Raw genomic sequence first — 13,824 nt, 5'->3', positions numbered from 1 at the left:
CGTAAGATAAGTTGTTTTTCTTGCTTAACAGAAAAACAAATTCAGTTGTTTGGGTTGATTTCAGGCTGGGAAATGCAGCCAGGATGTAAAATCTGAAGGACAAACCAGCTAATATAAGCTGCTGGTTATACTTATGTTAATCTATAATGAGCAGAAAAGCAAATATGTATGATATTCTACTCAATTAGCACTAAAAACTGCTGCTAAATTTAGTTGGAGGTTATTCTGCATGAGTCTATGAATCACAAATGAACAAATATCATCTGTTGATGATCAGTACATCTCATAAATGTAGTGGTTGTATCATTTGTTTTCTGTTTTATATGAAGTATTTTGATGTAGTATTTTAACAATCAGAATCTCATTCTGGTTCAGAACATTAATTAATGTGGCGGTGAGATTAACGACAACTAAACACAAAAACACTATTATGTTGGACCATTTTCTTGTAAATTTGTGTATTTTGGGAAGTTTTGTTCTTTTTACTTTTTCTTTCTGCTTCCCTTACAAACGTATTTGCATGAGAAGTCACTTTAAAAGATGAAGCACCTAAGAGTGGCTAAGTTCAGCCCAGGCCCAAAATCTTCTCTGACCATTCCTGCATCTCTGTGTTTGTGTGCTCTGTTCGTCTCTGAATCTATGGCTGTACACATCTGTGTTTGTTACATGTATTCATATATATGCGTGTGTGTGTGTTTTGAGTCCTTTTCTCAGTCCTCTCAGCTATTGTTGTTCTTGTTCATGAGCCTGGCTAGCATCTGTTGCAGCTGCGACCTTGACACGTTCAGAACCGAGTGCCGGCTCCGCGGGCTGCCAGGCATCGGCAGAGTGCCGGCGTGCCGGCGCCGGGCCGAGGCGGTGGCGGACGTGGCGTGGGCGGGGCTGCTCTCGGCCGAGCGGCTCCTCTGGATGAAGCTGCCTCCGGGGTGGGGGTACTGCTCCGTCTCCAGCGTGGAGGAGGAGAAGACGTAGGAGGCCAGCCTCCTCAGCTGATTGGGCCGCGCTTGGTGTCTGTCCTCCTCCAACTGCAAACAGACCAATCAGACAGAGGGAGGAAGAGGAGGTTAAAGAGTGAAAATTGACTCTTTTCATATTAAAAACATTTATTAAACAGGTCGTTTCTGTCTCCTCCCCCTCCCTGACAGACATTAGACATGAGAGAGCAGGTGGATGCTTTCACATATCTAAAGCCTGCAGCTGATTGGTCAAAGGTCATGTGGGGAGGAGCCTGGGGAGAGAAGCTGAGGGGATGTTGGTGTAACTCTGGCTCTATCTACAGCTGCTTTTCATAACTACTAGTTAGAAACTAAAGAAAACTCCTAACAGGGGGGCGTTTAAGCGTTTTAGCTGTGATTAGTCAGACTAGCATCCGAAAAAAAAAAGTTCAGAAAAACATTTCTCCCACAAAGAAGCACGCTAAAGGAACAAAAAGTCACCAGCACAAGCATTGCACACACTGTCTCACTAATCTACGACAGCCTGAGCCTCGACAGGTTTCGGCTTTTTCGTTCTGAAGGAAAAGTTACCACTGAAAATGCAAACAAATCAGGGAACTTAAAAGAGAGAGATGGAGTCATCAAGCACACAAAACAGACACACAACGAAGGGAAGAGGGGAAAAAAACAAACAAAAAAAAACATGTCTGAACAGAAGAAAAAGGAAGAACAGAAACGGAGTGAGAAAACAGAGGTACAGGACTAGTCCTAAACTGTGCTTACCCCGAAACATCACTTTATTTCTTCTTGTGTTGATCCCAATGGCCCCCTCGCTCTTTTCTTTGTCTCCTCAGGTGAGTCAAACTTGACATACTGTGTACTTTTAAAGCGATAAGTTGGGGGCAAAGGCATCAGTAGTTATGTGGAAGGGGGTAAAGAATTGGAGAGGAGGAACAAAGAAAAAATAAAAATAAACTGTGGTCCTCGATGGTTGGTGGCAGACGAGCTTGGTCATGATCTAGTGTGACAGTTGGCCAAACAAAAAACAAAACGAAAAAAGAAAAAAATGAAGCAGAGCTTGCTAATGGATCTGTGCACACATTTTCATTTTCACACTGGCATAAAATATCCAGCCTTCAAACAGCAGCCACCGAGTATGGAGGACCAGATGTGTCAATAATTAACTGAAAGAGCGCATGATGGAGTCAAATGGTGACATAAATTTACAAGTGAAACTAAATGATCAAAATGGATAAAGAAACAAGAAATCACCACACCCATGAGGAAAATCCTGCAGAAGGAAAATAAAATGGAAACACAATGTGAAATCCAGGTAAAGGTCAAAGAGTAACTGGCGACGCGCATTCCTCTTTCCTCCGATACAAACTCTCCAAATAGAGCGTCACACGAAAATCAAATTCAGAAAAATGCAGAAAGAAAAAGAAGAATATTCAATAAATTATTAAAATATGTACTCAGATAAAGTATTTTTTTTATTCAGAATAAGTCTGAAAATAAAATTTAAGAGGATATTAAACATACTTTTCATATAATTATATTAAAAATATTTTTATTAATCTAATATATTTTCGTCTTAAATGTGTTTTTATGAGCTGCAAGCACAAAATTAAAAGAAATAAAGACTTGAAAACCGTCTGTAATTATTAATCTACGTGATGTTTCACTCAGTGAATTGAATTATTTAAATAAAATAACTTTTCAACTTATAGAATATGACTATATAACACTAAAATCAATTTTTCTCAGGTGTTTAAACCCAGTTTGCATCCAGCTGATCTGAGTTTGTTTCTAGAAAACGATAAAGAAGCCGCAGTAGGCAGGCGAGTCAGGGCTGATTAAAGCCGGTTTAGGTTATTAAGGAATATCTTAAACGCTACACAGAGTAACAGGAATATGAAACTTCCCCACAAACCCACCAAGCCATGGCCGTCCACTGTACAAATTTTTGGGGCCAAATCTGTCAAGTCAAAAGGACATTAGGGGCAAACAAATGTCATATCTATAATAAACTCGTGTTGTAATTTATTCTTTTTTTTTTAAAGGTTTTGTTGGCTCTAGTGGCCTTTATTTAAAGTAGTTTAACAGGAAGGAGGGTTATGAGAGAGAGGGGGAAGACATGTAACAAATGTCACCAGGCTGGGAACTGAGCCTGCGACCACCGGCATGAGCACCAAGGCCTCAAAACATGGGTTGTGCTTTGCCCCTGCGCAGCACCCCGTGTTGTAATTTATTCTTACTCACTTGATAATGTAAATGTTTAATTAAACAAATCAAGTAGTCAGATTTTTTTTGTTGGACAGAGATGTGTAAACTGTTGTTTACACATCTCTGTGCATCTCTTTAAGTTGAGCCCAAACTTAAAGGGTTTTTCAGATTTGGCCGATTAAAGGAAATATTTGTCAGGTGTTTATTGACAAAAATTGAGTTTGGGGAAAAACAAAGTAAGATTTTGATCAAACTATGTCTGTATATTTACAGTCATATGAAAAAGTTTGGGCACCCCTATTAATCTTAATCATTTTTATTTCTAAATATTTGGGTGTTTGCAACAGCTATTTCAGTTTGATACAATCAATAACTTATGGACACAGTAATATTTCAGTATTGAAATTAGGTTTATTGGACTAAAAAAAAAAAGTGCAGTACGCATTAACACAAAATTTGACAGGTGCAAAAATATGGGCACCTCAACAGAAAAGGAACATTAATATTTAGTAGATCCTCCTTTTGCAAAAATAACAGCCTCTAGTCGCTTCCTGTAGCTTTTAATGAGTTCCTGGATCCTGGATGAAGGTATTTTTGACCATTCCTCTTTACAAAACAATTCCAGTTAAGTTAAGTTTGATGGTCGCCGAGCATGGACAGCCCGCTTCAAATCATCCCACAGATGTTCAATGATATTCAGGTCCGGGGACTGGATGGCCATTCCAGAACATTGTAATTGTTCCTCTGCATGAATGCCCAAGTAGATTTGGAGAGGTGCTTTGGATCATTGTCTTGCTGAAATATCCATACCCGGCGCAACTTCAACTTCGTAACAGATTCTTGAACATTATTCTCAAGAATCTGTTGATATTGAGTGGAATCCATGCGACCTTCAACTCTAACAAGATTCCCAGTGCCGGCACTGGCCACACAGCCCCAAAGCATGATGGAACCTCCACCAAATTTTACAGTGGGTAGCAAGTGTTTTTCTTGGAATGCTGTGTTTTTTTTTGCTGCCAGGCATAATTGCTTTTTTTTATGACCAAACAACTCAATCTTTGTTTCATCAGTCCACATGACCTTATTCCAAAATGAAGTTGGCTGGTCCAAATGTGCTTTTGCAGACCTCAAACAGCTCTGTTTGTGGCATGCTTGCAGAAACGGCTTCTTTCGCATCACTCTCCCATACAGCTTCTCCTTGTGCAAAATGCACTGAATTGTTGAACGATGCACAGAGACACCATCTGCAGCAAGATGATGCTGCAGGTCTTTGGAGGTGGTCTGTGGGTTGTCCTCGACTGTTCTCACCATTCTTCTTCTCTGCCTATCTGATATTTTTCTTGGCCTGCCACTTCTGGGCTTAACAAGAACTGTCCCAGTGGTCTTCCATTTCCTTACTATGCTCCTCACTGTGGAAACTGACAGCTAAAATCTCAGATAACTTTTTGTATCTTTCTCCTAAACAACTGTGTTGAACAATCTTTGTTTTCAGATCATTTGAGAGCTGTTTTGAGGTGCCCATGATGCCACTCTTCAGAGGAGATTCAAATAGGAGAATATCTTGCAATAGGCCACCTTGAATACCTTTTCTCATGATTGGCTACACCTGGCTATGGAGTTCAAAGTTTAATGAGGTTACCAAACCAATTTTGTGCTTCAGTAAGCCTGTGAAAAGTAGTTAGGAGTATTCAAATAAGGGTACCCAAATTTTTGCACCTGTCAAATTTTGTTTTGATGCATATTGCATATTTTCTGTTAGTACAATAAACCTCATTTCAATACTGAAATATTACTGTGTCCATCAGTTATTAGATATATCAAACTGAAATAGCTGTTGCAAACACCCAAATATCTAGAAATAAAAATGATTAAGATTAATAGGGGTGCCCAAACCTTTTCATATGATTGTAAAGATGGATACCAATAAAAAGCTCCCATCTGTATCAAACAGCTGTGCTGGGGGGCTAAATTTGTGTTACTCTTGAATTGCAGTCAGAGGCCGTCTAAATTAGGTTTAGGGGCCACAAATGGCCTCGTTCCACCCTTTGGACATCCCTGACATAAACTGACAGGCCAGGCAAAGTGAGCATTAATCAGAGAAGCAGCCAAGAGGCGCCTGATCACACATTAATTGACATTACATATTAATTGCATGTATTATGTATTGCATAATATTTGCATGTATTTGCATCTCTAGTCTCAATGGCAGGTTGATAACAAAAAGAAAAAGTAACCTCAGACTACTGCACAACATAAAGGAGAAAAAGGGGCTGATTAAACAGCAGTTTCCAATTTGTATACTATAATGGTCCAATAATTTTCACTTTATATTGATAAACTGAATCGAGTTAGCATATTGGCACTAAAATACAGTTAAGCTACGCTAAGCTAAACAGGGTAATTGAGTGGCTAGGAAAATTTGCCTGTGCACTAACCTGCTGTAACAAACAACAAACAAATCTACTGCATATTTTTCACATGCTAAACAGATCCATTTGTCTTTGTTTGGGTAAATAAATATTCAAATTTTGGCCCATTAAACCGAAAAATGCAGTGAATTTAGATTAAATTGTAATTTTATTGCCTCGGTCTGGAACTCCCAGCAACGACAACAAAAAAAGTCTAGATATGCTAATTTTTTCACATCCACTTAAAATAATATTGAGACTCTGGTAACAGTTAAACATTTATTTGTACAATCCACTGGCAGCATCATTCTACAACCTATTTATTAAAACCGATTCATAAAATTAGCTCATTTTATAGCTTTAAGTCCCAAAACAATTTTCATGTTCTGTTTATTAACTCAATTAGCAACATTTAAGGAAGTTAAAATAATTTCCTGGGTTGTGTTTTTCTTAGACTAAACACAGTAAGAGTCTGCTCAAACTGTAAACAATGGTTATTTGCTTTTTAAAAAATTTTAGTGCAAAATGTGCAAATGTATTCTTTTTGTAGACTTGATCATTTTGTGGTTGAAGCGTTGACAATTATTCCCTCTGGTTTTGGATGCTGTGCAGCTGGAAGGATTTGTGGTGTTCATTTTTTATCTTTGTTGTTGTGATGGGTAATTGTGAAAACAAGGTAATATATTACATCTGCAAGCATCTAAAGAGCCCAAATAATTTGAACTATGACCTCAGATCCCTAAGGATTTGAAATGAAGGCTTCATGGATGCAGAGCAGAGAGAGAGGAGGAAGTTTAAATCATAATGGGCGACATCATTTCCCTGAATCTAACGTCTCTACTTGGTTTTCTAACCAAGCGGCCAGTCAGAGACTTAAGGAGAAGTGGCAAAAGCAAATGAGATGGATTAGCAGTGCTTGATAACAACTGATGGTGCCATCCACGACACATATCCATGGTACATCGTCTCTGGTGTTCAGAAATTGAGCTGTTAGCAAATCATTGCAGTTAAACATCAACAGTCCTCTACAGATTGGTTGCAGGACTGACTGCTACCAGAGATCCAGAGTTACTCTGGATCTCAGAGTTACTCTGGATCTCTGGTAGCACTGACATTACACTGGTTACACTGACATTTAATTTCATTTTGGGAAAAATTAAAATATTTTTTCAATTTAAAATGAACTGAACTTTCTTCATAACGTTTCGTTCAGTTCATCATGAAGATCCAACCAAGCCAACAAGTCTTTATTTGAAACATTCAAAACAGTCTGCCTAACAACCTGTTCTTTTTTATTTAATAAATCTCCTCCATTTAAAAATTAATTAAATAAAATCCCCAAACTTTGTGTATGCATTAACTGTGTTCTGTTCTAAGTACAAATCTGTGTTTGAATTGAAGGTTTAATTCAAAGATATGTTGCATCACCGTGAGAGGAACAATTTTATCATTACAGAATAATTCAAACCGCAATTATAATTATGATTTCACATTCATCCCTACAACCAATAAAACACTCCAGCTAAAAAAAATCTTATGGTTACATTTAACACAATAAACCACTGGGATCACACAGACACACACTTACTTCCTCCCACTCAGTCAGATAGTGTTTTCATCCAGAGCAACATTAAATGTACGATATGGAGCAGGTTTCATGTCACAGTATGTTTCCATGCTTTTACTGACAGAACTACACTGTAAAACATTTGAGCCACATTTAGTTGTGTCTACTGTCTTCTACTCTTCAAGTCAAATAAATTTAGTGACTTTTAGATTGTTAACCTACATTTGTGAGTTTGTAAAAGATAAACTTACAACAATAAGTTGTGTTAACCTCCAAGAGTTGAATAAAGTAGATGTTTTAGGTTAGCGTTTAATTTCCCAGAATGCTCAGCGGCATGTTTTGTATCCTGTGTTGCACCGTGAGTGACATGGATCTAACTCCTGTGTTTTAAGGCAAATGTTAATTTTTATGTCCTTGACACACTAAATGTTTCTGAGCAGAATTAATTGTGATGTTTACCAAAATTCCCTATCAGATCAAAAATTTTGTTTAAACAGGAATTTAAGTTATTCTAAAGTAAAATAAGTAGTTATTTTAACTTGATATTGAGTAAAGTTGTAGAGAAATGTGACTCTTAACTAGATGAGGAATTTTTTTTCCTTACATCTTGTGAAATAATTATTTGGATTAAATTGCCGCTAAAACTCAATTCAAGATCAATGAACTTAAAAAACAACATTTAGACAACTTGTCTCTTGTTAAATCAACTTCATAAACTTTAATTTCTGAGTTAAAACCAATAAAATTTTCTTGACTTAAATTGCATTTTCAAGGCAGCAGGTGAACTTTTATTTTCAAGTTAAATCACCTTCAAATGTTTTACAGTGTTCCAACATCATGTGTGAAAAATTTCAGAAAACACAGCAGAGCATCGTCAGCGTCCACAAGCTTTATCACAGAGTCCAAGACGTCCTCACATCTGGACAGTTCTTCTTATGACTCACAAGACTCTTAGACACGAACCAGCCGCACCAATCAGGTTAACATTTATGCTCATTATGCAAACAGCAAATGCACAAATAATTCTACTGAGTGGTTTAGCGCTCGTTCACAACATACAGGTCCTCTCTCTGTGTGAGTTAAATCAATTTTAAAAATGAGCTAAAATCTCATTTAAACAGTCTCCAGTCCTGCTTTTCCTTGCATCTGAGTTTTATCATGTATGTTTTTGAGAGACATTTTATACCAATATGAAGGCGCATTCTTGGTGTAGCAACGTCCAAACAGAGAGCAAAACGCTAAAGAAATGTTCTTCCACCTGTTAAAATACTCCCAAGGTAGAAATACAGCAACAATTATTCACACCCTTTGCAGATTTGGGCCTAAATAAACTTCTCTTAACATTTCTTGCATTTTTCCTTCTGACTTGAACCTGATAGAGAATCTGTGGAGGGAGCTAGAGATCTGGATGATTCAACTTCAGAGATTCGCAGCTCATTACCAAGCATACATGTCAGAATACCAGTGGAAACATTCAAGAAGCTGGTCACCAATTATAATAAAATCCAGTTTTTCAGAGACAGTGTTTCTCAAAAATTAAGAACAAACTGTGAAAAAGGTCAAGAATAATAAATGGAAACAAATCCTGTTGGTTTTCAGCTTTTCCCTGATTTAAGGCTAGCAGTGAACAACACCAACTTTTACTAATTTATAAATATGCCTGTCCAAAACTAAACACTGCATTTGAAAGATTTGTGATTAGAAGATAGTAAGCAAGCAGAAATAATAATAACCATAAAACTCTTTTTGGAATTATAGTAACTTTCTGAAATCCCCAATAATTACCTGCTGTTGCTTAAAAGAAGAGGTCCACCGATTGGAGTTTTGCAGATGATCTCTTCTTTTTGTTTAACGTAAAGATACCATTTTTTCTTTTTAAGAACTTTAGTTTAAAAAGATGTAAGAAAACTATGCTCATTGTTTATTATAAAAGTAGAGAGCTGTTGTGGAGAAACGGGGTTTTACTATTTTAAGAAAGACAAAATGATCAGAGTGAGTTCACATTTTAAATTGACATTAGCAGCTCATAAGTGAATGCAGACCTTTACTTTAACCATGACTTAAAGAAAAAGGCTGCTAACATTTCCAAATGCAGTACATTCAAGACATTCAGAAGGTAACAGTAACATATTTAGCCTTCCTGTTACCTGCTAAAAGTCTCTCTTTATAGCAGCTTAAATAAATCACAGGTTTCCTTCAAAATGGCTTCCAATATCTTTGTGTTTCCCCTGAATTAATTTTACGCATCCTCATCTAACTTGATGGTCTTTTCATACAATAACAGAATCCACACTGAAGAGTGTTATCGTTAGAGCAACTTTGTAGTCCATACTGGATTCACTGATTGTAAAAAAAAAAAATGTTATTTTGAGTAAAAAAATCGTCTCATTCTGTTTACATGTTGACAAAGAAATAATCACTGTGCTAGCTCGTCTGCAAACTGTAACGGACATTCTGGTGGACGCTCCACGTGTGTGTGTGGTGTGTTCAGGTGCTGAACAGGGCTGCGTAAAGCTGCAAACACATTCCATCAGGAGTATGTTAGCTTCTCATTTTAGTTTTAAAGGACAATTCCAGCTTGAATCCAGGTATTTTGCTTTATATCCCAAAAGAAAGTGGGTTGTCTGTAATGCCCTTTCAGCAAGGGAAGTTTTTTATTTGGAAATTGCATAAAATCCATCCCTGTATTTCTGCCAAAAAACTGTAATTCAGATCACAGAGTTAGTTAGTTGTATTTAGTCTGTAAACTTAATTTGCTGTTTCTTGATTTCCCAAAGCATTAGCTGCTTCATATGTAATTTTATTTGGGTAAACACATAATAGCAAATGTTCTGCTGCATATTAAAATAATAAATAAAATGCAAGTAAAGTAAAATATAAATGATTCACAATGCAGAAGATAAAATGACAGCCAATCTCCTGATAATTACGCTGATAAAACATTAATGTGAAATGGCTGGATGTACCTCAAGGTGCCTAGAGTAAATATTTGTAATATAAATTTTACCAAATTATGCAAAAATTAGATGAAAAGTTTAATGCATCACTTATTCATCCTCCAATAATGCTGAATTATTATGATATCTTAATGTTGAATCTTATTTCTTTTATTTAAAATTTGGTTCGCAAAGCAACATTCAGCTTTTATGCACCAAAAATATGGAACAAACTTCCAGAAAACTGCAGAACAGCTGAAACACTAAGTTCCTTTAAATCTAGACTAAAACTCAACGTGTTTATAGAGTTGCTTTTGAAACACAATAAATTAAACATGGACCAACATATGTAATGTGTAACAATGGCACTTGACAAAAGGTAAGAATGTTTTGTTAGCTGTTGGCTGTATTCTATGACTTTGCATTTTTGTGTTTTTATGATGAACTGCCTTGTTGCTGAAATGTGCTATACAAATAAACTTGACTAATAAAATATTTTTGCCTTCAATTGGATTATGAACCAAAGGACTAATGGACAAAAAGTGGGAATTAGCAAAACGTAGTGTCATGCTGGATTTGTCCTTTAAACTGCATGTTGGAAGTGGAAAAATGAGTCACGGTGGCTGCAGCGCCTCACTACGACAGCTGCAGCGGTAACATGGGCTGCAGCCGATCGCTCTGCTCATCTGTCCAACCCCAGCGCATGCTGTTAGACTCTCTCCTCTGATTGGATGACTGGGTCTCTTACCGGTCTCTGAGGTCCAGTGGGCTCCGACTCTCTCCTGCGAGGGCGTCCCGACGGCAGCGAGTGGCACGGTGACTGAGCCGGGCTCCCACCGCTTCTTCTCGACGCTTCCTCTTCCGTTAGCGTGAGCATCCCGCGGCTGCTGTCACGGGTGTGAGTTTTGGGACGGACCACCAACTCGCCTCCTGCAGGAAAACCACATGTTGACGCGTTTTGTTTTCATTATTCAGGGTGATCTAATCCATCAGCACCACTTGCAGCTCAATCTCTCCCCTACCTCAGGGGTCTGAAGACTTTACACTGCAAAAACAGGTAATTTTACCAAGTAATTCTGGTCTAGTTTCTAGTGCAAACATCTTAGTACACCTGAAATAAGACACTTGAAAATAACATTTCATCTAAAAATAGGAAGTTATTTTAAGTTAATAACTCCTTAATACTGACCAAAGAGTACTAGTTCAATTGGCTGATTTTTTTCACTTATAACATGGGAGAAATGTCTTGTTATAAGTGAAATAATCTGCCAATTCCTTAATCTGTAAAAGCAATACCAAAGTAGAACTTGATAAGAAGCACAATTTCTCAAGTTCAAATTATAACTTCATTCTCCTAATGACTTCATTCTCGTAATTGACGAAACAAAAACAAATCCTAGCCTGGCCCGAATATGCCATCGTAGTAGAGTTGACATAAATTTAACATCCAAATTAACAGAAGCTGTAAAACATGCTCATCAAACAAGATGGCGGCCCTGGGCGTGCTGACGTCACTCTGAACTACAAACACGTGGCATGTTATTGTCTACATGCAGACATTTCGTGCATGTGCACAATGTTGGAGGGCAAAAAGACTATTCTACTTATCAGTGGTGAGCAGTCTTTTGGCCTCAAACAGGTGATTTTCTTGGAACCAAAAAGTTGATTAATCAATAAAATCGATTTATTGACCAGCCCTGATACAACCCCTTCATATTTTTTACTGTGACTTTGCAAAAGGGGACTAATTTGGCAAGATTACCTCCAGCCCTGAGCCTCCTCCGCTCCTCCTGCTCCTCCAGCGGGCGGAGCTCCTCCGGCTCCTCGTCGGTGGTTCCTGACGTGGTGGGGTGGAAGTCCCGCAGCTCTGCCTCTTTGTCGATGATCACCCACTCTTTGCTGTCAAAGTCCTCCTCCTCGGCCAGCGGGACGGACCGGATGAAAGCGTTGCTGTGCGCCTCCTGGTCAACAGAAGCCACCGACACCTCCTGGCGCCCACTGGCCTGACGGTCACCACGACAACCGGGGTCAACTGAGAGCATCTGAGCCGGCTGGGAGGAGTAAACGTGACGAGAAGGAGAGCCCAGCATGTCCATCCTAGACCTGGAGGAAACACAAATCGTCATGTGACTCTGATGTCTTTAAGGTTTAATTACTTGATTTAGATAAACTGCAAAAACACAAAATCTTAACTTTCACCTCAAACAACTGCACTGTCCAATAAAAGTTAAAAATCTATTAAAATATGCGTTCACCTTAACATTTTTACAGGTGTGCCTGTTTTTCCGCACAAAAACAGTGTTTTTGGCCTAGTTTCTAGTTGAAATATCTTTGTACAATTGAAATAAGAAAAAAATAACTTACAAGTAACTTTTCAGCAAGATATAGGAACTTGTTTAACGTTAATAATTCCTTACTATTGATTTGAAAAAGTACTGGTCTCACTGGCAGATTATTTCACTTAAAACAAGATATTTTACCTATGGTACAGTAATCATTTTCTTTTTACATTTTTTCTTGCAATGGATTTTGCCACTGGCGCAAACCACAATGAGGAAGACGACAGGATGTAGTGGTAGGATGATGTTTTTTACTGACAAACTTATTCATGTATGCTTTTAATTGTGTTTCTTACGTAATGGAAATTGCATATTTGTGATTATTTTTACATTAGCAGAGTATTGACAAAGTTTTGTACACATTTGTAATGGAAATGCAGCTACAGTTTAATTACCTCTGTCCATAGCCATCGACTCTGCCTTCAGCAGCAGACAGGCGATCAGATTCTGGACTGTTGACCCGACGGTACCGTAAAGACCGACCCTGACCTGTCGGTGACTCCGGGCCTCCTCCTCGAACTGGCGATACCGGACAGGCCCCTCGCCCCGCCTCATCTTCCTCAGCTCCCTGAGAAACAACATGAAGCCAATTAAAAACAAGCAGCAACAAACCAATGACAAACAGCTCAATTATTCTGAAAAACTGAAAAACTTTATATATATATAGTCATATCAGTGACGTGCAGTCAGGGGAGGCAGGTGAGGCAGAGCCTCACCTGTCATCATGGAAAATAATATATAATAATAAAATCATTTATATTGCTATTTTCACCCTGTGGTTAGTACTATAAAGTATCTATTTTTTACTTAGCTTAACCAATTCTGATTATTTTTTCTTCAAAATTGCTGTATTGTCGCATTTTTCCATTCAAATGCTCAGAAGCGAAGCCGGTGAGGCAGCAACAAGCTGAGCCTCAGTTGAGATTGCGCAACCTCTCGCTAACGGCACTGACTGCCATTATATGACAGCATGTTCATCCTGTCTGTACGCCGACAATAAAATGGCTAAAAAACATTTAATATATGGACTGATTTTCCATAATTTAGCTTATGTACATAATGTACAGTGTTTTTTGTTACTAACTGTGTGTGTATCATGTTCTGTGTGCGGAGGAGCGATCAGAAACGGCAGAGAACAGACTTGAGGTGAGGCAGGCAGTTCTCTTGCCTTACCACTGGGGGCGCTCATGATCTCAGATATTGTGACTGCACAACTGCAGAGTAAGACACAGTGAGCTAACCATGGAGCTAGCCACACAGTAAATAAGTAAAGTACAGCGATATATTTGTTTTCTCCTCTCTTCTGACATCAACATGAAAGACTACATTTCTACACGTAAACAGTTTTCTAAAGTGAATTTTCAGTTGAAGCAGGAGATGATAACTAAAGAGCAACACCTCTATCTCAAAACT

The 13,824-nt window shown here is 38.1% G+C and overlaps 1 protein-coding gene across 7 annotated transcripts in view; it reads right to left on the bottom strand.

Annotated features, from left to right (window-relative positions):
• The window catches only part of ttbk1a (tau tubulin kinase 1a), a 61,589-nt gene that overhangs the window by 13,579 nt on the left and 34,186 nt on the right, over nt 1-13,824 (bottom strand). For all 7 annotated transcript variants that reach the window (XM_008417427.3, XM_008417420.3, XM_008417423.3 and 4 more), the window contains 3 exons: nt 12,807-12,979; nt 11,835-12,175; nt 10,821-11,002 (listed from right to left, as the gene is read on the bottom strand). In XM_008417427.3, coding sequence (XP_008415649.2) covers nt 10,821-11,002; nt 11,835-12,175; nt 12,807-12,979 — 696 coding nt within the window. The remainder of the gene's footprint in view (nt 1-10,820; nt 11,003-11,834; nt 12,176-12,806; nt 12,980-13,824) is intronic.

This window comes from Poecilia reticulata, chromosome 1 (genome assembly GCF_904066995.2).
Source record: "Poecilia reticulata chromosome 1, P_reticulata-male-v2, whole genome shotgun sequence".
NCBI lineage: Eukaryota > Metazoa > Chordata > Actinopteri > Cyprinodontiformes > Poeciliidae > Poecilia > Poecilia reticulata.
This window is presented reverse-complemented; position numbering and strand designations above follow the sequence as displayed.